The following is a 23659-nucleotide window of genomic DNA, read 5'->3' as shown; positions in this document are numbered from 1 at the left end:
ACAGCATTGCAATTGAACAAAGTTCCTCAGGACTCCCCAAAAGTAACTAATAATTACAGAGAGTTGGACCAAGGCAGAGATACCATAAATCAACTAAGTTCTCGCATTCTCATTCAAAGCCAGAATGGGAATGTCGTCTGGCCAGCACATCCCAACCCAACCTATCCCAACCAGGGTTAGCTACTCACCGGAAGTATGAGCTGCATCCACAAAGGATGTTCTTGTGGGCATTGAACTCGATGCCATTGACTTTGATGACCACATCACAGAGTTTTCCCTCGAGACGTAGCTCGTTAAAGATTGTACAGGTCATAGCACTCATTTTCCTCTCCATGTTGCATCTTTGAAATTTGATGGAGGTGGCCGTCTCTTCCAGTTCATTCATTCCTTGCGTAATAAATCTATTCTAAACTATATTTAATGGGGTTTTGCTAGCTCTTCGGCTTAGACATTTAGCTGGTTTACTACATCAGCTGTGTTAATCTAAGGATTGTGAATTGTGAACGTTCCACTTATATTATGTTCCAAAGTTGTTCATTATTACATCACAGCGATGAGCAAATGGAATCAGAGCATCAGCCTCACTTGTCATAAAAAGTTTGTGTTTCATTTGATCTATCTGATTTATATGCCTAATGATCGTACAGTGAATGTGTAACAGTCATTTAACACTAATATTTGACACTACATAATACATGTTATTAAATTACAGTCCATTTCAGATTTAGTGTGAGAGAACGTGAATTAAGAATACATAGAAGCACACCATTTGCCATAATACTTTCTTAATCTGCTCTATCAGAACATAAATTATATTAGGAACATGTAATACTGCTTTTGTGGTACTGGGGAAGATGTTAAACGCACACACTTACTTCCTCAATTTATGCCAGCAAATGCGAGCCCTCGGTGTAGACTGGTTATTGCAGCATAGCTAAATGCTAGCTAGCTAGTTATATAACTCATTGATTGCATTTCTAGCTAGATCCATCGTTTGGATCTTTGAACTTTTGTTGAATTAAACAACATCTCTCTAGAAAAATGGTATGTGTACTTTATTTTCCTGATTGCCACTGAGTGAATGACTGAAATGGCTAGCTAGCTATTTAAACGTAACTTTAGTTATTACAAACTACCTGCCTAATTTCTATTGCTAGTTATGTGACAGTGACATAACATTACAATCTCAAAAAGTAAAATCACACAGAGTACTTGTTCATGCTTGTTAAGTATGTGATTGGGGTATTAGTTTACCCTAGTGTAAGAACCCATTAATTCAAGTCCTAGCTGTGACAACAGCTGCAAATGAGGGGATGTCATGCGATAGATATGTGAAGAATTGTCTAGGCTACAGCTCCTCAGTACAGTATTTTAACAATGTATCAGCTGGATGCATACGATGTTATCCGCAGCAGGACTGCTGTTAGGTTTGGGACACAACATCAGGAGTCTGTGATGTGACGTTATTGATCCAACCAATACACGGGCTCCCGATGTTGTGTCCCAAAGCTAGGCTGCTGTGAAATCACTTTAATCTGTGCTCTGTATATGGTAAATGCTGTAAACAGCAGCAAGCACAGTGGCCTTCAGTGAATATGAGGGTTTATCATCACATAAGTGTTTAGGGGCGGCAGGTAGCCTAATGGTTATGAGTGCTGGGTAAGTAATCGAAAGGTTGCTGGTTTGAATCTCTGAGCCAACTAGGTGGACAATCTGTTAATGTGCCCTTGATTGCTCCTGCATGTCACTCTGGATAAGAGTGTCTGGTAAATGATAACAATGTAGTGGAGAAATATTTATCTCTTCTGTTTCTCTCTCTCCTCACTCCTTGTCTCCCTCCTCCATAGATCCCGGAGCTGTCCAGTCCCTCAGTGTGTATGAGGGACCCTCAGAGGGTGGAGGAGATCATCAAGGCCATGCAGAAGGCTGGCACCAGCACGATTCAGGTACCACCACCGAGATCCTATTAAATTAGGATTGTATATATAATTCTATGGGTACCACACCCAAGTGTTTTGATTTATTCTGAGAGGTTTGCTTGATAATATGTTGACAATGTCTCTTGCTTTTTCAGGTGATTTCAGACTTCGACATGACCCTCACACGGTTTGCCTACAATGGGAAGCGGTGCCCTACCAGTCACAGTAAGTACAAAGTCTGGGATAGATTGTACGGAGAAGATACTAATGTGTACGTAGAGTTAAGGGGTCCATATCTTGTCACTGGTGGTTTTTTCGACAAGCCCATGAGAATGTTTGCATCTGTATTATTTTTATAGATATCCTGGACAACAGCAAGCTCATCAGTGAGGAGTGCAAAGCACAGGTATATTTAATCAGAAGAACAACTAGAGCACATGACAGAACTTCCTGTGATTTTGCAGATAAAGTTGTGTAGATTAGAAAAACGATGACACAAGATTCACTGCTTAAATGAGTGGAAAATAACTGTCTTTTCTAGATGCGTACTAGCCCGTTTATCCTTTCTGAGTGTTGTCCATTCTCCCTCGGTTCAGCTGAAGGACCTGCTCAACACATATTACCCCATAGAGATCGATTCCAAACGGACAGCGGAGGAGAAGCTGCCGCTCATGGTGGAGTGGTGAGTCACAGCTCTCTGAGCCAATCACTGCCCTTCTAGACCAGTAACACATCACTTTGCTGTCAAACTGACCAATACCCTCTGTTCTACAACAAACATAGGCGCTTCCCTGCAGTTTCATTTAACCGATGAGTCCCACTGTTATACTGACACATTTTTTTAAACTTCTAACCCGTTTTAAACATTGTATGTTTAAGCTACAGACTTCTGGGTTGTACCATCGGATTCATCTTATTCTTCTGCGTCCAAACATTCGTCTGTGTGAAAAGCTATCTATGAAAATCTGAGACGCTCACGAACTCACACGCTTTGCTCTATGACGCTTACAAGCTACAGAAGAGTCGTAAGAATGTAAGGGGTTCTTCTACATAGAATATCGTAGGAAATTCTTGGACAAAGTGTCTATAATACTGTAACTCCAAATGGTTGACATTGACTAGTTGGATATTCATTTGCCACTGAGTAAACCATTTCTCTACAGCATTCATATCAATTCATTTTAATGATTTTTTTTTGCTTCAGCAGACTTTCTTTTCTTATTGACATTTGTCAATAAAACTCATGAATGCCACTGTTTATGTCAAATTGTTCTGTGTTCTACTTGTTGCCCTGGTTGTCCTGAAAATAAAATGGAAAAACACTTCATTGTGATGCTAAATATAAGGGCTGGACATGCAGATAAATGAAAGTCAGATAAATGAAAAGGCGATTTTTGCTGGGGTCTCGGGACTGATGGGGTTAACCAATCCCCTTGTTTCATGCATCCCATAGGTGGACTAAAGCCCATACTCTTCTGGTGCAGCAGCGCATCAGGAAAGACCTGCTGAAGGATATGGTGAAGGAGTCCGATGCTATGCTCAGGTGAGAAGACGCCGCTACTGTTGCCAAACCACAATTATAGCTGTTTAGTAGCGTAAAGTCATCGATAGCATAGATGGTACCAAATTATGAAGCCATATCAAGTCAATAATGTTAATGATGACCAGGATGATGACTATAATGGTAGTGATTACAGCGCTATCTATGCTGCTGTCTCCCCAGGGAGGGCTACGAGCTGTTCTTTGACCACCTGCAGGAGCACAGAATCCCTCTGCTCATCTTCTCTGCTGGGCTAGGAGACGTGCTGGAGGAGGTGATCCGCCAGGCCGGGGTCTTTCACCCCAACGTCAAGGTCTTCTCCAACTACATGGACTTTGATGAGACTGTGAGTAGGCTATCGCTGACACACAAACCACAGTATATACAATACAGGTAGCCTCTATGGAGTTGAGTAGGGAGAGGGGGTTGTCATGAAAACACTTAGTTTCATTGCATTAAATGCGCTCTTCCTATGCTGGTGACGACGCAAAGACTGGGTAAAAGGTTAGTGGTTTGAATGAGGATTCAACCCATTGGTGTCCCTCATTCTCAGGGAGTGCTGAAGGCCTTCAAAGGGGAGCTGATCCACATATATAACAAGAGGGAGGGAGCTCTGCTGAACACGGGCCACTTCCAGGAGCTCAAGTCACGCCACAACGTCCTGCTGTTGGGAGACTCTCTGGGGGACCTGACCATGGCTGATGGGGTGCACAGCATGGAGAACATCCTCAAGATCGGCTTCCTCAACGACAAGGTAGGGTAGTACTGGCTACACGTACACCAAAGATCTCTCTCTCTCACACCCTAATAAACCCTCAACCATGCAAGAAGTCATGTTTTTACCTACTGTTTTTACTCCGAAGTTGTATTTTAAGGCAATTGACTTGTTTTAATGCACAGTCAGCTTGTTCAAGCACTGTTTAAATGTCGTTGGACATTGACCCGTTGTTAACCGTTCCCTCTCGGCATGATCTTTCTCAGGTGGAGGAGAGGAAGACGTCCTACCTGAATGCTTATGACATCGTGCTGGTGAAGGATGAGACCATGGAAGTGCCGAACGCCCTACTGCTCCACCTCACCATGACCAAGTGACATGACCATGAACTTCATCTCACTGGCCAATCAGTAACGAGCGTTCCGACGCTACAGGAAATATGTCGTGCTGGTTTAGGAAGCTCTTGCTCAGGAAGTGCCAGTAGTCAAATACCATGAGCCAAGTCAGAATGGTATTGTTTTTGGTCTTTTACTAAAGCTCCAATGGCTTTTTGTGTGGGTCGCTGGGATGGATTCCAGACTGTGTCGCCCTTCCACGCTCCTCCAGTTGAATCCTTGTTGAACACTTACAACTTGAGAGCAACATCCTTTATAGTCCTACAATTTGATTTGATTTACTCTACTCAGCAACCCTACGGTCACAACTGAAATGGAACAGGGAAACTAGGTGACTTCCCCGTCTGGTAAATGTGTATTGGGTTTGTGGAGAGAGAAACGTCACTGGTGATATGTATGCTCTGTCTACATATGAGGAATGTACAGCACCAGTAAAACGTTTGGACACACCTACACATTCAAGGGTTTTTCTTTATTTTTACAATTTTGTACATTTTAGAATAATAGTGAAGACATCAAAACTATGAAATAACACATTTGGAATCATGTAGTAACTAAAAAAAAGTGTTAAACAAATCAAAATATAGTTTATATTTCAGATTCTTCAAAGTAGCCACCCTTTGCCTTGATGACACACTCTTGATATTCTCTCAACCAGCTTCACCTGGAATGCTTTTCCAACGGTCTTGAAGGAGTTCCCACATATGCTGAGCACTTCTTGGCTGCTTTAACTTTACTCTGTGGTCCAACTCATCCCAAACCATCTCAATTGGTTTGAGGTCGGGTGTTTGTGGAGGCCAGGTCATCTGATGCAGCCTGGAGGTGTGTTGGGTCATTGTCCTGTTGAAAAACAAATGATAGTCCAGCGGGGTGTAAAGCAGATGGGATGGCGTATCGCTGCAGAATCCTGTGGTAGCCATGCTGGTTAAGTGTGCCTTGAATTTTAAATAAATCACAGACAGTGTCACCAGCAAAACACCTCCACATCATCACACCTTCTCTGTACTTCACGGTGGGAACCACACATGCAGAGATCATCCGTTCACCTACTCTGCATCTCACAAAGACAGCAGTTGGAACCAAAAATCTCAACTTTTAACTCATCAAACCTAAGGACAGATTTCCACCGGTCTAATGTCTAATGTCTATTGCTTGTGTTTTTTGGCCAAAGCAAATCTCTTATTGGTGTCTCTCTCTAATAGTGTATCTTTGCAGCAATTCGACCATGAAGGACTGATTCATGCTGTCTCTTCTGAACAGTTGATGTTGAGATGTGTATGTTTCTTGAACTCTGTGAAGTATTTATTTGGGCTGCCATTTCTGAGGCTGGTAACTCTAAAGAACTTAGAGGGGGTTTTCCTTTGGTCCTCATGAGAGCCAGTTTAACCATAGCTCTTGATGGTTTTTTGCGACTCCACTTGAAGAAACTTTAAAATTTCTTGAAATGTTCCGCATTGACTGACCTTCATGTTTGAAAGTAATAATGGATTGGAATTTCTCTTTGCTTATTTGAGCTGTTCTTGTCATAATATGGACTTATCTTTTGTATACCACCCCTACCTTGTCACAACACAACTGATTGGCTCAAATGCATTAAGAAGGAAAGAAATTCCACAAATTAACTTTTAACAAGGCACACCTGTTAATTGAAATGCATTCCAGGTGACTACCTCATGAAGCTGGTTGAGAGAATGCCATGAGTGTGCAAAGCTGTCATCAAGGCAAAGGGTGGCTACTTTGAAGAATCTCAAATATAAAATATATTTTGATTTGTTCACTTTTTTTTTGGTGTTATTTCATCGTTTTGATGTCTTCACTAATAAAGAAACACTCTGGAATGAGTAGGTGTGTCAACTTTTGACTGGTACTGTATGTATGCATGTGGGTGCTGTTGTTTAGATCTAGATGTTGTCTTCTCTGTATAGATGAAAGTTGAATGAGTTATGGTTTGTTTGTCATGTGGGACCTATCCTTGTCATATAAAGGAAAAGAGGACAGGATAGTGGGCAATCTAACTTGACTTTTGCCGTGTCAGTTTGAAACACCAGTGTTTTATCTTAGTGTTCTATACACTATACCCCATCTTTTTTGTTTCGTGAGACTTTGTTCTCGCCCTTTTTTTTTTGAGAAGTGTCTATTCAATGAGAATGATTACAGTAAATGAGGTTCATGTTAGGCACTTATTTATTTTCAGCTCTTAACAATAGACCACTGTTTTATGTGGATATCATCAGTATGGAATCTGATGATACTGTGTCACGGTATTATGGCATAGGGTTGTGTGCGTGGCTACGTTTTACAATGGACTTTTTTGGCGCCACAGTGCCACCATGTGGTCAAAGTAATAGTAATTCGAGCCATGTGTATATATTGACATTTACAGTATCACTCCATGCTAGTCTCAAAAATCCATCCACCTTTAGCCTTGATACATCGAAAGTACATGACAAAAGTAATAGAATTTTAAATATTTGCCATGTTTATATTTTCTCTGAAATGCCATCACTTTCTGTAAAACAGCAGAGTTTTGATTATGTTGTATCTTTTAGAGTCCAATTGTTGCCTTTGAGTCCTGTAAAAGTAATGGTTGACCTATTCGGTTTATGGTGAAGAACATCTGAATATTTAGTACTTTTAATTTTTTGTATGACGGCAAAACATTTAATTGCCACATAATGGAGGTGTTTAGTTCTTGGTACAGCCAAGGCATCGGATTCTATTGCTATTATTAGTATGTTTTGCCAAATTATAGTATAACATTTTCACCCAGTGACATGTTTAAAGTGGAAATCCATTCATATTAAATGGCGATGTCACAGGTACAGTACGCAAGAGAGACGTGTGTGGGGACAGTGTGTTCGCTACATTGTATTTTGAGGGGACAGTGTGTTCGCTACATTGTGTCACTAGATTGTATTTTTCACCTGTATGAGATACGTAGGCAGAACAGGATAACCTCTCCACAACTGTAAATAAAATGTGGCCACTGAACCCTTGTTTCACTTCATCTAGGTCTATTTCCTTTTTATAAAACATGCCAAAATCCAATTTTGTAATCACTAATGATGCCATTCCCAGGGAACTATATATTAAATGTTATTCCCAGCCTACACAATCCCTAGACAATGGACATGGATCCCAAACACGGGAAACAATGCATTTTTTATAGGTTTTTATTAGAAAAACAGATGTTGTTTATTATGTGATGTATATTCTACAATGCAAGGCACTTAAAAAATCTTGTATTGTACAAAATAGCCACTCTTAAAATATACAACCTACAGTCTTAACATCATTTTTATGTCTGGGAAGAAGGGGAGGGTTGGGAGACAGCCATTTATTCCTATCAGCCATTTTGAAGCCAACTGCATTGCATCCTGGGAAGAAGGACCACGCCAAATGGCTGACAAGGTAGTTCAATGAAAGTGCTTTTAGCTAAATGTGTCTGAGTCAAACATTTTTTGAAAACATAATGATGCAAGACTGCAGAATAAGTTATTTATAAAAAGTATAGATGAACCACATTTTCATAAGGCAATTTACAACACATGGAAGCAGTCCTTCGTTTAAATAAGTATGGACCATTTTGGGTTATTTTCAACCAGTGGAGGCTGCTCAGGGGAGAACGGCTCATAATAATGGCTGGAACAGAGCAAATGGAATGGCATCAAACCATGTATTTGATACCATTCAACTTCGTCCGTTCCAGCCATTACCACGAGCCTGTCCTCCCCAATTAAGATGTCACCAACCTTCTGTGTTTTCTACATAATAAAATGTATTTAAGAGCTCCACTAGTTGGTAACCCCCTAATTGCATAGATTCTGTCTGTCAGTCTGTTGTGTCTCTCTCCGTCCCCGCACCCTTCTGCCCGGCTCGACTGTACCCCCTCACAGCTCCTCATGTCTGGCCTTGTCAGAATCCTCCTCCACCTTCAGTTTGAGCTCCTCAGCCACTATCTTGCCATCACTGTTGCGGTCCTGGTTGTTGAACATGTCCTTGATGATGCCGTCAGCATCCATCCCTGGCCTCAGGCGACCTGTGCCCTCTGCCACCTGGATGTTTATGAAGGCTGTGAACTAGAGAGAGGGAGAGCAGAGAGAAATATGAGAGTTGTCCTTTCAAGAGCTACATCGTTTAAAGAATAATTGCAGTTTTAGATGATCACCTGACTTGTTGTCCTGACCTACACAAGGATGTTACCAGTGCCGTACCAAGCAAAGGGCAGAATTTATTGGGTGAATCCTGACTTTGATTGATGGATCATGCTAAATGTCTGGTGTGTATTATCTTACCTCCTCCAGAGGGACAGATAGATCTTTGTTGAGGTCCATGGCAGGGAACAGGGGATCTGGGCTGTCCCCCAGCCACACAAACATGTAGCCGTCAGGCACTCCCTTCTGCAGGTCCAACAGCTCCAGCTCAAAGTGCAGCACGGCACTGCTGGGAACGCCCTTGGCTGCAGGGACATGGAGGGGAGAGCATGATGAGAGACATAGAAACAGTGTCGGAATAATGGAATGTCCAAACGCAAGATATCGCCACGCAGGATTTGGTTCTGGGTTTCAAGATGAAAGTGATCATGACTAGTTCATTCCCTCACCTCCATTTTCTCCATGTCCCAGGTGGGGTGGGACGATCACCACTCTCTTCTCTCCCACACACATGCCCCTCAGGCCCTCGTCCAGACCCTCAATCACTTTGTTGGCTCCCAGGGTGGTGATGGGGGCATTCTCATAGTGGTCCCTGGAAGAGGAGGGAGATATTGATCAAGGCCCCGCCGAAGCTCCAACGTGCTATCAGTCAGTAGGAATTAAGTATGTAGCCCTATACTTTCTACGTTGTAAGATGTATATAATATGTCAGATACAGTATATAGTTATAGATATGGCTGGTTTCTATGTCTTGGTTATATTCTGTATCATATATTTTCCTTTCTACACAACATAAGTAGCTGATAAGTCTTCCTGTCTGTTGGCGTGGAGTCCTAGTGATATCAGTCAGACAAGTAGCCAGGGGTGATTAGATTACATGACTGGATCAGGCGTTGCAGTGTGGCGTTGCAGTATGGCGGTGCGATGGACAGGAGGCGCTCCTACTCACGAGGAGTAGAGCAGGGTGCCGTCCATCAGGGAGCAGTTGTAGCGGTACTGGATCAGGTCGTCCACCTCACTGGTCAGGTTGCACTTCTCGGGCTTGCTGGTCACCTTGATCTCAATGAGGTCCTTAGGGTTGTGGAAGTCGATAACGTGGATGTCGAAGACCAGCACGGCCGAGCCAGGGATGAGGTCTCCTACAGTGGGGGAGGAGGAGAGAAAAAAAGAGAAGAAGGGAATTTGAATAGGAGCAGGGACAAGACTCGGCGTGGCCACTGGACAGTAAGACATGTAAATGCTACTCTGACTCCTCCCACCCCAAAACCTTTGGCCAATGCCACAGAGCCACATACTCACCAGTTCCCTTCTCCCCATAGGCCATGTGAGGAGGAAGGATGACACGCCTCTTCTCTCCAATACACAACCCCTGGAGGGCCTTGTCCATGCCCTGGATCACATAGCCCATGCCAATGTAGGTGTTGTATGTGCTGTTGCGCTGGTAGCTGCAGAAAGAGGAAACATAGCAAATGCAAGTTAGAGTCAGTCTTTACAATGCGCCCTTTCACTCACACAAGTCTTGGTTTGACAGTAGATGTATTAAACCCGTTCCTACCTGGTGTCAAAGCCAGAGCCGTCCTGGAAGGTGCCATTGTAGTGGTAACGGATGTAGTCTCCCACCACTGTTTTACGGGTGCAGGTCTTAGGCACCTCCTTGACCACCACGGCGATGTCATCCTTAGGGTTGAACAGGTCAATCATGAAGACCTCAAACACCAGGGTGGCCTGGGATGGAATCACAGTGCCTGGAAGAGAAGGATGGGTGTTTAGAGTCAATTATATTATCTGTACACAGCCCAATGCAAATCTTATTTCCTCGGAGGTGGTCAACAACATTGTTTTTAATCTGTAATATATATTTCACCTGCATTTAACTAGGCAAGTCGGTTAAGAACAAATTCTTATTTTCATTGGCGGCCTAGGAACAGTGGGTTAACTGCCTTGTTCAGGGGCAGAACAAGAGATTTTTGCCTTGTCAGCTCTGGGATTCGATCTTGCAACCTTTCGGTTACTAGTAGTTACCATGTCCCTTCTCTTCATAGGCTAGGGATTATAAACAGTGGTTACTAGTACTTACCATATCCCTTCTCCTCATAGGCCAGGAAGGGTGGGATGATGATGGTGCGTGTCTCTCCCACACACATGCCGATCAGACCCTCGTCCATGCCCTTAATGAGGTAGCCCATGCCCACGTACGTGTCATAGGTGCCGTTCCTAGAGTGGCTGAAAGAGACATGGACGGAACGGGTTAACACACACACACACATACAGCATGACTGAGAGTAGATATGGACCCCACCTGGAGTCGAAGGGCACGCCATTCAGCAGGGTGCCGTTGTAGTGATAACGGATGAAGTCAGTAGCCTCCACGAGGCGCTTGCAGCTCTCAGGTTTGCTGAGGGTCCGTGTCTGGACCTTGTCTTCTGTGTTCCAGATGTCGAGCAGAACCACGTCAAACACCAACACAGTGTCAGCAGGGATCACATCACCTAGGAGAGAGAGACAGGTTGGGAATTCATTGTGTGCCACTGGAATATACGACTGGGGCCAGCATCAGAGGATAACTATTTGTGGAATTTAGTTTGTACAGGGCACACCATCTGGCGCCAGGCCCTATGTAAACTGTAAAGGTCATATAAGAGAATGAAATGAGTTGTTACCTGCTCCTATGCTTCCATAGGCAAGGTGTGGGGGGACGGTAACTTTTCTGCGCTCATTGACACACATGCCCTGAACTCCCCTGTCCAGACCAGTGATGAGACGCCCCAGTCCCACCTGCCCACTGAAGGGTGCACCACGTTCATGACTGAAAAGGGGGATGGGTAGAAGAGAGGTTAGATGGAGAGAATAGAAGAGACATTCCTTAAGATTACAAAGATTATATTTCTTTCAATGGTAGGCGGTGTCTAGTCAAAGTTATTCTGTTCTATTCCTATTATTATATTAGACTATTTATATTCATTTTAACTGGTTGTAAACCATGTATCTAACCATATCTGAATGGGTTGCGTGCAAATAATAAAATAAGTAATGAACAAAACACAAAAGTAGGCCATCGTAAAATAACTAAACAGGCATTTTAAGAAAAAGCCTCACCCAGCCTATCAACCAACTGAATTCAGCTGTTCGTATTTGAATTGAGTGTGCGTGGCATTTCGTAGTAGTAAACACCATTGAACGATATTGTGCTGAGCGTTACATAGGCCTCGTTCGAGGATGCGCATGACACGCACCAACGCACACGGCAGTTACAATGTATGTGTGCAAAAATGCACAGTGCAGGGACAAAGTTACAATGTATCTATGAAGCGCAGGATCTTCGATACAAAGTTTCAAAATGGTTGCTTAGAGGGGCTGCAAATTTAGAGGTAGGACACGTCTGCAACAGGCCAACTGCGTGAGACCATAGTTAAACGAAAATGTCCTCCAGCCAGCACAGAATTTATTTGCACAGGAATCAGATAGGCTTGCTCTGCTTTGATGCTCTTCTGCACTATGTCAATAGACCTATACAAGCGAGTCGTGCGTCGTAGCTTACCTTGAATCGAACTTTTTGCCGTCGGTGAAGGTACCGTTGTAATGATAACGAACGAAATCTCCCGTTTGCACTTCTCTGGGACAAACTCTTGGAATGTCATACCGATCAATAACCACATCTTCTAACGGGCCCGGGCTACTGCTTACATGGGTTCCCGTTACACAGAGCAATATTAACGCAAATATTGACTCCATTATAAACGTATTCCCTGGTGTTTTGTTAAAGTATGAGAAACAGACGGATGATTTCGCCGTGACTTCTCCGTTGGCTACCGTCTATAGATGCAGAAAGAGAGAAGTGCGGACGTAGCTTCTGCTCGTTCAGAAGGGGGAGGTGTGTGGCATCCAATTCACCCCCTCCTCTTTAGAGGAATTCTGTAAACGTGTAAAGTAGCCCTCGGCCACATATAATAGGCCTAGGTATCTGACTCGAGCGCAAACCAGAGGAAGCCGACCTAAAGCACAGCCTACTATGTAATAACGTCTGTGCTATACTATTTACAAAGCCTTATTATTTGAATGCCCATCGAACATAGACAGTGATTGGAAGTTATTTGCACTGTGTGGGAATACCCTACCCGCTTCTATAGAGAAGCTCATTTAACGGGGAGGCGCCCATCTGGCTGAGTCGGAAAGAAAGGCCCAGAATTATGTTATCGCAGGTCCTAAATTCCAACCTTTGGTCTACTTCTCTATTTAAATATGAATTGTTATTTATCTAATATTTACAATGGCCTATGTTAATTTTCTGCTCATATTTTCACTGTTAAAATTTTAAAAAGCACGTCCCTCTCATGACCATCTCATCTGGCATGCGATGTTCCAACATGCTTGCTGGAATGTTCGTAGATCCAACAAACCTACCCATGCAAACCTACCCATGCAAACCTACCCATGCAAAAAACAACAACGAAGAGTTGTCGAATCTGTGAAAAAGTATTTGCTTTAGATGTTTAAATATGGAAATAATAGCATATTCCTTATTAGACCACCACACAGTCTTACATATGCTATATTTACATATTTTACAGTGTGTTCAATTCCTCCACGTATGTAATTCCTCCACGTATGTAATTCCTCCACGTATGTAATTCCTCCACATATGTAATTCCTCCACATATGTAATTCCTCCACATATGTATTTCCTCCACGTATATATATATCTTTTTTTTATTTTTATAATGTAGGGCCTACCATCGGCCCATCAAAATGCAAAACAAAAGTTTTGTTGTATTTTCCAGTAACTTGGTCAATGTCATTTAACCAAAATCTTGAGGGCGTTATGACCCAGGGGCTAATCTAAACCCGAAATCACTGCCCCCGACTGACTCCCTGTGAAACTATTGCAGAGGAACCCTGACTTTTCTGTCCCCTCCTCTCCGTCTCTCCGAGCCTGGCCAAGGCTCTGTACGTGCAAACAGACATGACCATTCACTGGTGAAGAAAACCCTGGAGAAATTCGTGTTTGGTTGGAGAAACGGAGGGCATGATAGAGAATAAGCATAATGGCCCCTACAAACGTTAAAGAAATCCGGTTTTCATTTTGTTTCTGTGTAGTTTTGGTCGCTCCGCTTCTGGTCGAAGCCCAGTATGAGAAATATAGCTTCAAGAGTTTCCCACATAACGATCTAATGCCACTTGAATCTGCTTATGGACATGCTCTAGACCAGTATGGAGCGCAGAACTGGAGGGACAGCATCAAGTACATGGAATTGAGTTTGCGTCTTCACCGGCTCCTGAAAGACAGCGAAGCGTTTTGCAGCCAGAACTGTAGCACTGTCAGTCGGGACAATGATACCCTCTTCGCGGACTGCAGTCTCCGCATCATGCAGCATTTCTTACTCCGAGCTTCGTGCCTTAAAAAGTGCAAAACAACATTTCCAGTGTTTACAGTAGCCTACCCAAAGAGGGATGTTCTGGAAGCTTTTGAAAAGAGGATACCCTACCGGTACATACAATATGCTTACTACCAGGTGAGATCAAAGAGTTATTCTGCTGAATGGGTGGACATTAAATACATTTAGGGTAATATATCCAAATAACGGTTTACAATTAACGGTCGACATGGTCACAGTGGTTTTTCCCTTTAGTAGATAATAGGCCTATTTGTAAGAATCTTAGCATATGTGGAATAAATTCTTAATTCTAATATTATCATATAATTGTAACAACCTGTCCTGCCACACCTATTACACGATATGAGTAACTAATGTGTAATAGGACGATATTTACATAGGCCACTGTCATAGCCTGATACTTCGAATGAAATATCATATAGTAGCTTGTTTTCCATGAGCAAGACTGTGACACAAGCGTGAAACAATAAAGTTTTCCCCAGACTTTCCTCAGCCCACCTGTTGAGAATGCTACAAACTCAGTAGTTGAACACACATGCCACGTCTCTCTAACAGCGCCCCGTTAAACGGTCCCCCAATAAGAACAGTCGTCTTATTATTTTCTACCAAAGCGAACACCACACGTAGGCCTATGATGCAGAATACCAAGCAGGCAAATCAACAGTGTTCCCCGTGGCAAAATAAAGAGGATTTACTTTTGAAGTGAAAGTAAGCCAAACACTCGTGCCATTGGAATGTGCATAAAATATATGTGTGCAACAATTTCTGTGGCCTGTGCACACACGTGAGTGTTATAATTGGAATCTTTCCTCAGGCAAGCCCACTCCTCCATTGGAAAGCATCTTCTCAGGTCATCACCTCTGGATGCTCGCAGCATCTGTCTCGATTTTTTATTTTTTTTTAAAATTTAACCTTTATTTAACCAGGTAGGCCAGTTGAGAACAAATTCTCATTTACAACTGAGACCTGGTCAAGATAAAGCAAAAGCAGTAGGACAGAAACAACAGAATTACACATGGGATAAACAAACATACAGTCAATAACACAGTAGAAACATGTGCAGATCAAAAGAAAGATGTGCAAGTAGAAATACTGGTGTGCAAAAAGAGCAGAAAAACAAAAACAAATATGGGATGAGGTAGGTAGTTGGTTGGACTGGCTATTTACAGATGGGCTGTGTACAGCTGCAGCCGGTAAGCTGCTCTGACAGCTGATGCTGTAATGCGTATATATAGGAGGCGAAGTCAAGTGCAGGAGAGCGGAGTAAAATAAACAGGCACACTTTAATACCGGTTACCAAATCACAGCACATAACACATACAAGTGCCAAAAACACGGTCTAAAACAAAAGTGCAACGCCTGACAAATAATCCACGTAACAAATGCAAATACAACATGGGGAACAGAGGGTTAAATAATAAACAAGTGATTGGTGAGTGAAGCCAGGTGTGATAAGACAAAGACTGAACAATTGGAAAATGAAAAGTGGATCGGCGGTGACTAGAAAGCCGGTGACGTTGACCGCCAAACGCCGCCCAAACAAGGAGAGGGACCGACTTCGGCGGAAGTCGTGACAGTACCCCCCCTTGATGCGCAGCTCCAGCAGCGCATCGACACTGACCTCGGGTACGACCCGATGAACGAGGCGCAGGGCGATCTGGATGGAGACAGTGGAAATCCCTCAGCATCGAAGGGTCCAGGACGTCCTCCACCGGCACCCAGCATCTCTCCGTACCCCTCCCACACCACGAGGTAATGAAGGCCCCTCGCCCGACGTCTCGAGTCCAGGATGGCTCGAACAGCATACGCTGGGGCCCCCTAGATGTCCAGTGGAGGCGGAGGAACCTCCCGCACCTCAGCTTCCTGGAGTGGACCAGCCACCACCGGCCTGAGGAGAGACACATGGAACGAGGGATTAACACCGGGGCCTCGCTGCGGTCACGGTTGGCGCCTGCTTTTTATTTTTGCCGACTCACTTGTAGGTGCACATGGGCGGCGTCCCAGGTCTTCTCCGAGCACTTTAACCATTCGTCCACCACAGGAGCCTCGATCTGGCTCTGATGCCACGGTGCCAGAACCTGCTGATAGCCCAGTACGCACTGGAAAGGAGAGAGGTTAGTGGAGGAGTGGCGGAGTGAGTTTTGGGCCATCTCTGCCCAGGGGATGAACGTCGCCCATTCCCCCGGTCCTGGCAATATGCCCGCAGAAACCTACCCACATCGTGATTTACTCTCTCCACTCTCAGGGTGAAAACCTGAGGTAAGGCTGACCGAGATCCCCAGACGTTCCATGAACACTCTCCAGACCCTGGACGTGACCCCGATCAGAGACTGATATCCTCAGGCATCCCGACGTGTGTGAACAGGGCCTCCGCAGTCTATAGGGCCGTAGGGAGACCGGGCAAAGGGAGGAGACGGCAGGACTTAGAAAACCGATCCACAATGACCAGGATCATGGTGTTGCCCTGTGAGGGAGATAGTCAGATAGTCCACTGACAAGTCCACCGACAACAGCCGTTGTGGAACGGGTAAGGGTTGTAATTTCCCTCTGGGCAGGTGCCTGGGAGCCTTGCACTGGGCGCACACCGAGCAGGAGGAAACATAAACCCGCATGTCCTTGGCCAAGGTGGGCCACCAGTACTTCCCACTAAGGCAACGCACCGTCCGACCGATGCCAGGATGACCAGAGGAGGGTGACGTGTGGGCCCAATAGATCAGACGGTTGCGGACATCAGGCGAAAAGTGCGAATCAATCCCAGAACAACAGCAAAGGACCTTGTGAAGATGTTGGAGGAAACAGGTACAAAAGTATCTATATCCACAGTAAAATGAGTGCTATATCGACATAACCTGTAAGGCCGCTCAGCAAGGAAGAAGCCACTGCACCAAAACCGCCATAAAAAAGACAGACTACAGTTTGAAACTGCACATGGGGACAAAGATTGTACTTTCTGGAGAAATGTCCTCTGGCCCGATGAGACAAAAGTATAACAGTTTGGCCATAATGACCATCGTTATGTTTGGAGGAAAAAGGGGGAGGCTTGCAAGACAAAGAACACCATCCCAACCGTGAAGCACGGGGGTGGCAGCATTATGTTGTGGGGGTGCTTTGCTGCAGCAGGGTCTGGTGCACTTCAGACGGCAACATGAGGAAGCAGAATTATGTGGATATATTGAAGCAACATCTCAAGACATCAGTTGGGAAGTTAAATCTTGGCCGCAAATGGGTCTTCCAAATGGACAATAACCCCAAGCATACTTCCAAAGTTATTGCAAAATGACTTAAGGACAACAAAGTCAAGGTAAAGGAGTGGCCATCACAAAGCCCTGATCTCAATCCTATAGAAAATTTGTGGGGAGAACTGAAAAAGCGCGTGCGAGCAAGGAGGCTTACAAACCTGACTCAGTTACACCTCTGTCAGGAGGAATGGGCCAAAATTCTCCCAGCTTATTATGGGAAGCTTGTGGAAGGCTACCCGAAACGTTTGTCCCAAGCTAAACTATTTAAAGGTAATGCTACCAAATAGTAATTGAGTGTATGTAAACTTCTGACCCACTGGGAATGTGATGAAAGAAATAAAAGCTGAAAAAGCTGACATTTCACATTCTTAATGCGGTGATCCTGACTGACCTAAGACAGGGAATTTTTACTAGGATTAAATGTCAGGAATTGTGAAAAACAGAGTTTAAATGCATTTGGCTAAGGTGTATGTAAACTTCCGACTTCAACTGTAAGTCTGTAACAGTTTGGGTCCCCCTTTGAAGAGGGGGATGACCGCGGCCGCTTTCCAATCTTTAAGAATCTCAGATGATACGATAGAGAGGTTGAACAGACTAGTAATAGGGGTTGCAACCATGGCGGCGGATAATTTTAGGAAGAGGGGGGGTGGGGGAAGCATGGCCAGCCGTAGAGAAATGCTTCTTAAAATTCTCGATTATCGTGGATTTATCGGTGATGACAGTGTTTCCTAGCCTCAGTGCAGTGGGAACCTGGGAGGATGTGCTCTTATTCTCCATGGACTTTACAGTGTCCCAAAACCTTTTGGAATTAGTGCTGCAAGATGCAAATTTCTGTTTGAAAAAGCTAGCTAGCCTATTGCTTTCCTAACTGACTGTGTATATTGTTTCCTGACTTTCCTGAAAAATTGCATATTGCGGGGACTATTCGATGCTATTCACATCCAGACGTTCTCATAGGTGTTCCAGGCATGTGTGTCAGCCAAACGGTGATCTCATGGCTCTGTTGAGAGCATTCTTCCGTTTCTTCACTTGTTCAGATATACAGCAGTATTCCAAAAACCCTCCTCCATAAGACAGACCAAGGTCAGAGTTTGAATCTATACACCATGGGTTCTTGACAATTGCCAGGCTTAGCTACCACATAGTAATCTTTGAATATAGGCATACATTATTCTTCTTACCGACAAAAGTGTTGATTGACAGTTAATCATTTCAGCACATGCCTTAGAGCCATATTGAGACAGTGGCTGAAGCACACCTCTTAGCAATTGGTGAGGTGATTTGAGGTTAGAAGCCATGCTATTCTAAGGACTAACTAGTGTTAGCAAGACCTGCTGCATGTAGAGAACCCCTTGCTTCAGCTAGGCATTTGTTAGAACGAGAGAGAGTGTCTTTAGAAGTCATCCAACGATGACACTAAGTATCAGAGAGCCAAGAGCAACCAATCAAGACTACTGGACCCTATATGACCCATAACAATAATGATGATACATTCTGTATCCCCTCTCTCCCACAGTTAAACAACATAGAGAGGGCCGTGTCAGCGGCCCACACGTTCCTCCAGAAGAACCCAGAAGACCCCTTTATCTCCAAGAACATGAACTACTACAAGACGCTGTTTGAGCTGGACGAGTACCTCATCGACCACGAGGAGCGTCCCTACGAGGTCAGTGTGAGGTCAGCTCACAACCAGCCCCCATACACATCACAACTAGCTCTGATACCCGTCACCTGGCACAGTACTAGAACTAATGAGAATGGCTGTCCAAGAAAAACCTCCAAAAGGACTAACTCGACATAAAAAGGATTGAGAGCACTGGAAGTTTTTCTTGGTATGCCATTCTCATGATTTTTTTCAATGTTGTTGCACACCCCTCCTTTCCTTTGTTTGCTGAAGAGCCCATCTGTCCCACCTGAACACAGTACTAGAACTATTCATTGAAAATATGTGTTGTTGGTTAGTATGTTATCGATGGCTTTCTCAATCTAAACATGAATGGCGGAGAAACATACTGAAGTATTTTTTCACAACTCTGTTAGAAAAAAGTCTCAGAATAGAATGTAGGTTTGAATTCTATTCAAATGTTGGTTGGTGTTCTGCAACTGCGTGCTAAGTTCTGTCGCTTCAGCACATATCTAGTGTCTCTAACTGTGCTGTCCTTTCTGACCCCTGGCTGTTGTTCTTTCAGCCCATGTCTAGTGTCTCTAACACTTTGATTGGTCCTTTCTGTACTCCAGCCTGTGTTCCTGAAGGCTGTGAAACTGTATAACTCTGGAGATTTCAGTGCCAGTGCTCGGGACATGGAGCAGGCCACTACGGAGTACCTCAAAATGTACGACCTCTGCCTGGCAGGCTGCGAAGGGTCATATGAGGTCACAGAGTACAAAGACTTCTACCCTACACTTGCAGGTGAGTGTCTGACAAACCCCCATCTACTCATGGTCCCTATTGAGAGGGCAGAGACTCTGGTCATAGCAGTATAATATCTTTCTCTCTCTCTCTCTCTCTCTCTTTCTCTCTCTTTCTCTCAGATCTCTACACAGAAGTTCTGAAGTGTAAAGTGAAGTGTGAGGAGAACCTGATGCCCAATGTCGGTGGTTTCTTCGTGGAAAAGTTTGTGGCTACCATGTACCACTACCTCCAGTTTGCCTACTATAAACGTAAGGACATGAAAGTGTCACACCTCGATAGAGCTCCAAACTCTACTGCACTTGCATTTCATGACCAGAATTGTACAGCAACTATTCAGGTTGTTATGCACTTGTCAGATGTGCTCCCTCTGTGCAGTGAACGACGTGCGTAACGCGGCTCCATGTGCGGCCAGCTACATGCTGTTTGACGCTAACGACCAGGTGATGCAGCAGAACATGGTGTACTACCGCTTCTACCGAGAACAGTGGGGCCTGGAGGAGACGCACTTCCTGCCTCGCCCGGTGAGTAACCAGATTACTTTATATAACCTTGACGCCCAACTCAGCATCCCGATGTGCCCTGTCAAGACTTGACATGTCATTTCTGATTAATATGAACCATTGTCTAGAACAGTGGTATTCAAAGTCAGGGTCGCGACCCTGGGAACTGCAGTGGGATGGCCAATTTTTGTGGTTGTTGTATGGGACAATATACAAACGTTTTGGAAAAAGATAATGGAGAAAGGGGAAAAAAATATTGAGTAAATGTATTTATTGGTTTCTTTTCATTTTGATAAGAGATGAAAATGCAATGAATTAAAGGTTATTTGTTGATGTAAAAATCCAAATTGACAGATTTTGGGGTGGGATCCCCATAAATTTTGGCTGAAAAAATGGGGCTCTGGCTGAAGAAGTTTGAATACCACTGATCTAGAAATATGGTAATAAACCTTACCCAGTTTAACCTCATTCCTGGACCTGATTCCAAACAAGATGTGTAATAGTTTCAGATTTTGGGTATGACCTAGCTGTTGTTTCCTTACTAATATATGCCATGGAGCATCACAGCTCTACACAAAAAACAAGAAAAGGAAAGCTGTAACATATAGCTATATATAGCACCAATTCCCTACAAAGGTGGTTAATTAATATATTTTATATTCAAATTGAAAAGGATTAGGTCCTATAGGGTCTTGATTATGCTCTACCAGTACAGCACTTACAGCAGCTGCAACGACATCAATTAAATAAAACCAACAAAGCTCCCTGAAACATATAGGTCTTTTTGAAACTGTGATCATTTCAAATGAAGTTAGTGGTGCTGTAGATACTCCATGATATGCTGACTGGAGGGGAAATGAGCATTAAAGCAAAGGGAAACAGCATCAAAGGTTTAGTTTTCTAGCGCTAAAAACTATTTTGAACTGTATCTTTGTGTTCTCTCCTTCCATCTTGAGTCAACCAATGATATTGACGCACCGTGTTTGTTGCGCAGGAGGCACTGAGGTACTTTAACCAAACGACCAAGCAGAGGGAAATGCTGGAGTTTGCACTGAACTACCTACAGACAGATGATGAGGTAAGGCTTGCCTGCAAAGGGGTGGAGATGGAAGTAACATAGGAAAACAGTTTTTATGTGCAGGACAAATTCTGGACAGAAGCACCAAACTCAGAAGTAACAAACTGTAATAAATTGGCTGGTTTGCTTCAAATCTGGCGAGAATTTGGTTCTGGGCTGCTGAGAATATTTCCAATGTGCAAAACAATTTTGGGGTACAGTAGCTGGTATGCTATTTTGTTTTGTGGGAGGTGACTGAAAAATGAGCGGGGGGAGGTGGGGAGAAGGGACCAGTCAATCACAGTGATTACTTTGATTCTGATTCTGACCACAGGGGATGTATGAGGGAGACTACTGTAGAGAGAGTGGGATGGATAGAGGTTGAAAGAGGGTCAGTAGCTGGAAGAGAGAGAAATGGAGAAAGGGATTGAGATTGATAGGGAGCGGTGTTGTGTTTTCCGACAGTGGAGTGTGGTATGTAGCTGGGAAGTGTCGGCCTCTGAGGCCCTGCCACATGCGTTTTTTCTCTGGTCATCCCCTCCCAGCTAACCACACAGCCTCAGCTTAGACCTGAGAGGGGGGAGGAGGACAGAGAAGGAGAAAGGGAGGGAGAGAAAATGACAGCATGCACTAGTAGTGAGAGATTCACAGGGAAAGAAAATAAGAGCCAAGAGAAAGGCAAAGAATGTGTGAGAACGATGACAACGTGCTAGAAATATATCCCTGAGCCAAATGAAATCAAGCCTCATCTTGAAGTGTATATGTGTTGTTGTATGTCTGTAACTCAGCGTTGTGTTCCTTGGCAGGGTGTGGTGAGTCCAGAGGAGGTGGCTGCTCCCTCGGCCCCCCCTGACGCTGAGTTTGAGGGGATAGGAGATTACGAGGAGTCCTTCGTAGCAGACTGGTGGCAGGAACCCAAAACCAAGGGGGACGCTGGGGAACCTGCAGCCTGACCCCAAACACCAACTCCACCATGAACACCACCCCTCCCCCAAGCAGAACACTTCTCAAATCCCCTCTCAAAGAATATGGACAGCCCTGCAGAGCCAGACCCCGTCCAGAAATGCCAGGATACAATATTTAGTACACCCCACACATTAAATTGTTCCATGGTGTATATATACAAACACACACAGACACATCATTTCACAACTTAAGGAACACAAAAGGGAGAATTTACATTGCCAGTTGCACACAGTTCCACCATTAGCAAGATCACACAAACATCCACACAGGACATATTGAAGGTCAGAGCTTGTCCATGTCTGAACTGAAAGCTAAATGCTGCATCTGTTTTGGCATATGGAGAGGGAAAAGAAAGGGAAAGGAGGGATACCTAGTCAGCTGTACAACGGAATGCCTTCAACTGAAATGTGTCTTCCGCATTTAACCCAACCCCTCGAAAGGTGTATTATAAATGTTAATACTGTATGACTGTTATTGTTGTTGTTACATTTCTTATTTAATGAAATGATTTGCCTTTGTGCCATAGCCCTGGTAGTATGGCACTGATCTATGCCTTCTGTCAATATCTAGGATGTTTGATGTTGAATTCTGACCTATTGTTGGCGTATTTTGTCGGTCCAGCGGTAAGATAAAAATCCACACAGAATGCTATGTGAACAACGGCAGAAAGTGTGGAATAAAGTTACATATTATTTTACTACACCGCTGTTATTGTCTCTTTCAGCAAATCCATTGCAGTACAGACATACAGTATAATGGAAACGTACTTATAACATCCTTAGGATGTGTTTACACAGGCAGCCCAATGCTGATCTTATGCCCAATTATTGGTGGGATTATTTGAGATACTCTAAGGAGGTAGGGTTTGAGACGTTGTGTTCAGACCTCAACTCGGTTTGGGGTGTAGGGTTTGAGCGTAGCCTGACGGTAGGGAGGGGCAGTTCCTCTTGCTGCTCCGTAGGTAAGTACCATGGTCTTGTAGAGGATGCGACCTTTGACTGGAAGCCAGTGGAGTGTGCGGAGGAGCGGGTGACATGGGAGGATTTGGGAAGGTTGAACACCAGGAGAGGTGCAGCGTTCTGGATGAGTTGCAGGGGTTTGATGGCACAAGCTGTGAGCTGTCAACCGTGATGGCGTCACGTTCTGACCTTAGTTCCTTTATTTATGTCTTTGTGTTAGTTTGGTCAGGGCGTGAGTTGGGGTGGGTAGTCTATGTTCTTTTTTCTATGTTGTGTTTATGTGTTTGGCCTGGTATGGTTCTCAATCAGAGGCAGGTCGTCGTTCGTTGTCTCTGATTGAGAATCATACTTAGGTAGCCTTTTCCCACCTGTGTTTTGTGGGTGATTGTTTTCTGTTTAGGTTGTTTCC

At 44.0% G+C, this 23659-nt stretch overlaps 3 protein-coding genes across 3 annotated transcripts; 2 read left to right on the top strand and 1 right to left on the bottom strand.

Annotated features, from left to right (window-relative positions):
- Nucleotides 1–841: 841 nt before the first annotated feature.
- On the top strand, nt 842–7576 carry LOC109892237 (cytosolic 5'-nucleotidase 3). Its single transcript, XM_020484676.2, has 9 exons — nt 842–1044; nt 1848–1946; nt 2075–2144; nt 2279–2325; nt 2516–2601; nt 3373–3462; nt 3643–3805; nt 4013–4213; nt 4441–7576. Exons 1-9 carry the CDS (start codon nt 1042–1044, stop codon nt 4549–4551), a joined length of 870 nt encoding a protein of 289 aa, XP_020340265.1. The 5' UTR covers nt 842–1041; the 3' UTR covers nt 4552–7576.
- A 150-nt stretch (nt 7577–7726) lies between these two features.
- Nucleotides 7727–12847, bottom strand: LOC109893307 (peptidyl-prolyl cis-trans isomerase FKBP10). The gene is made up of 10 exons (XM_020486482.2): nt 12262–12847; nt 11384–11529; nt 11023–11212; nt 10801–10946; nt 10279–10468; nt 10023–10168; nt 9673–9862; nt 9173–9315; nt 8865–9028; nt 7727–8648 (listed from the first exon to the last, which is right to left on the bottom strand). Exons 1-10 carry the CDS (start codon nt 12453–12455, stop codon nt 8460–8462), a joined length of 1698 nt encoding a protein of 565 aa, XP_020342071.1. The 5' UTR covers nt 12456–12847; the 3' UTR covers nt 7727–8459.
- Nucleotides 12848–13626: 779 nt separating this feature from the next.
- On the top strand, nt 13627–22991 carry LOC109892236 (endoplasmic reticulum protein SC65). The gene is made up of 7 exons (XM_031827296.1): nt 13627–14233; nt 18872–19021; nt 19594–19765; nt 19888–20016; nt 20144–20289; nt 21263–21346; nt 22132–22991. Exons 1-7 carry the CDS (start codon nt 13766–13768, stop codon nt 22276–22278), a joined length of 1296 nt encoding a protein of 431 aa, XP_031683156.1. The 5' UTR covers nt 13627–13765; the 3' UTR covers nt 22279–22991.
- Nucleotides 22992–23659: the final 668 nt, after the last annotated feature.

The sequence above is a fragment of the Oncorhynchus kisutch genome, linkage group LG6 (assembly GCF_002021735.2).
Source record: "Oncorhynchus kisutch isolate 150728-3 linkage group LG6, Okis_V2, whole genome shotgun sequence".
NCBI classification, from domain to species: domain Eukaryota; kingdom Metazoa; phylum Chordata; class Actinopteri; order Salmoniformes; family Salmonidae; genus Oncorhynchus; species Oncorhynchus kisutch.
Note: the sequence above shows the minus strand (reverse complement) of the source record. Positions and strands in the feature narration are given on the sequence as shown.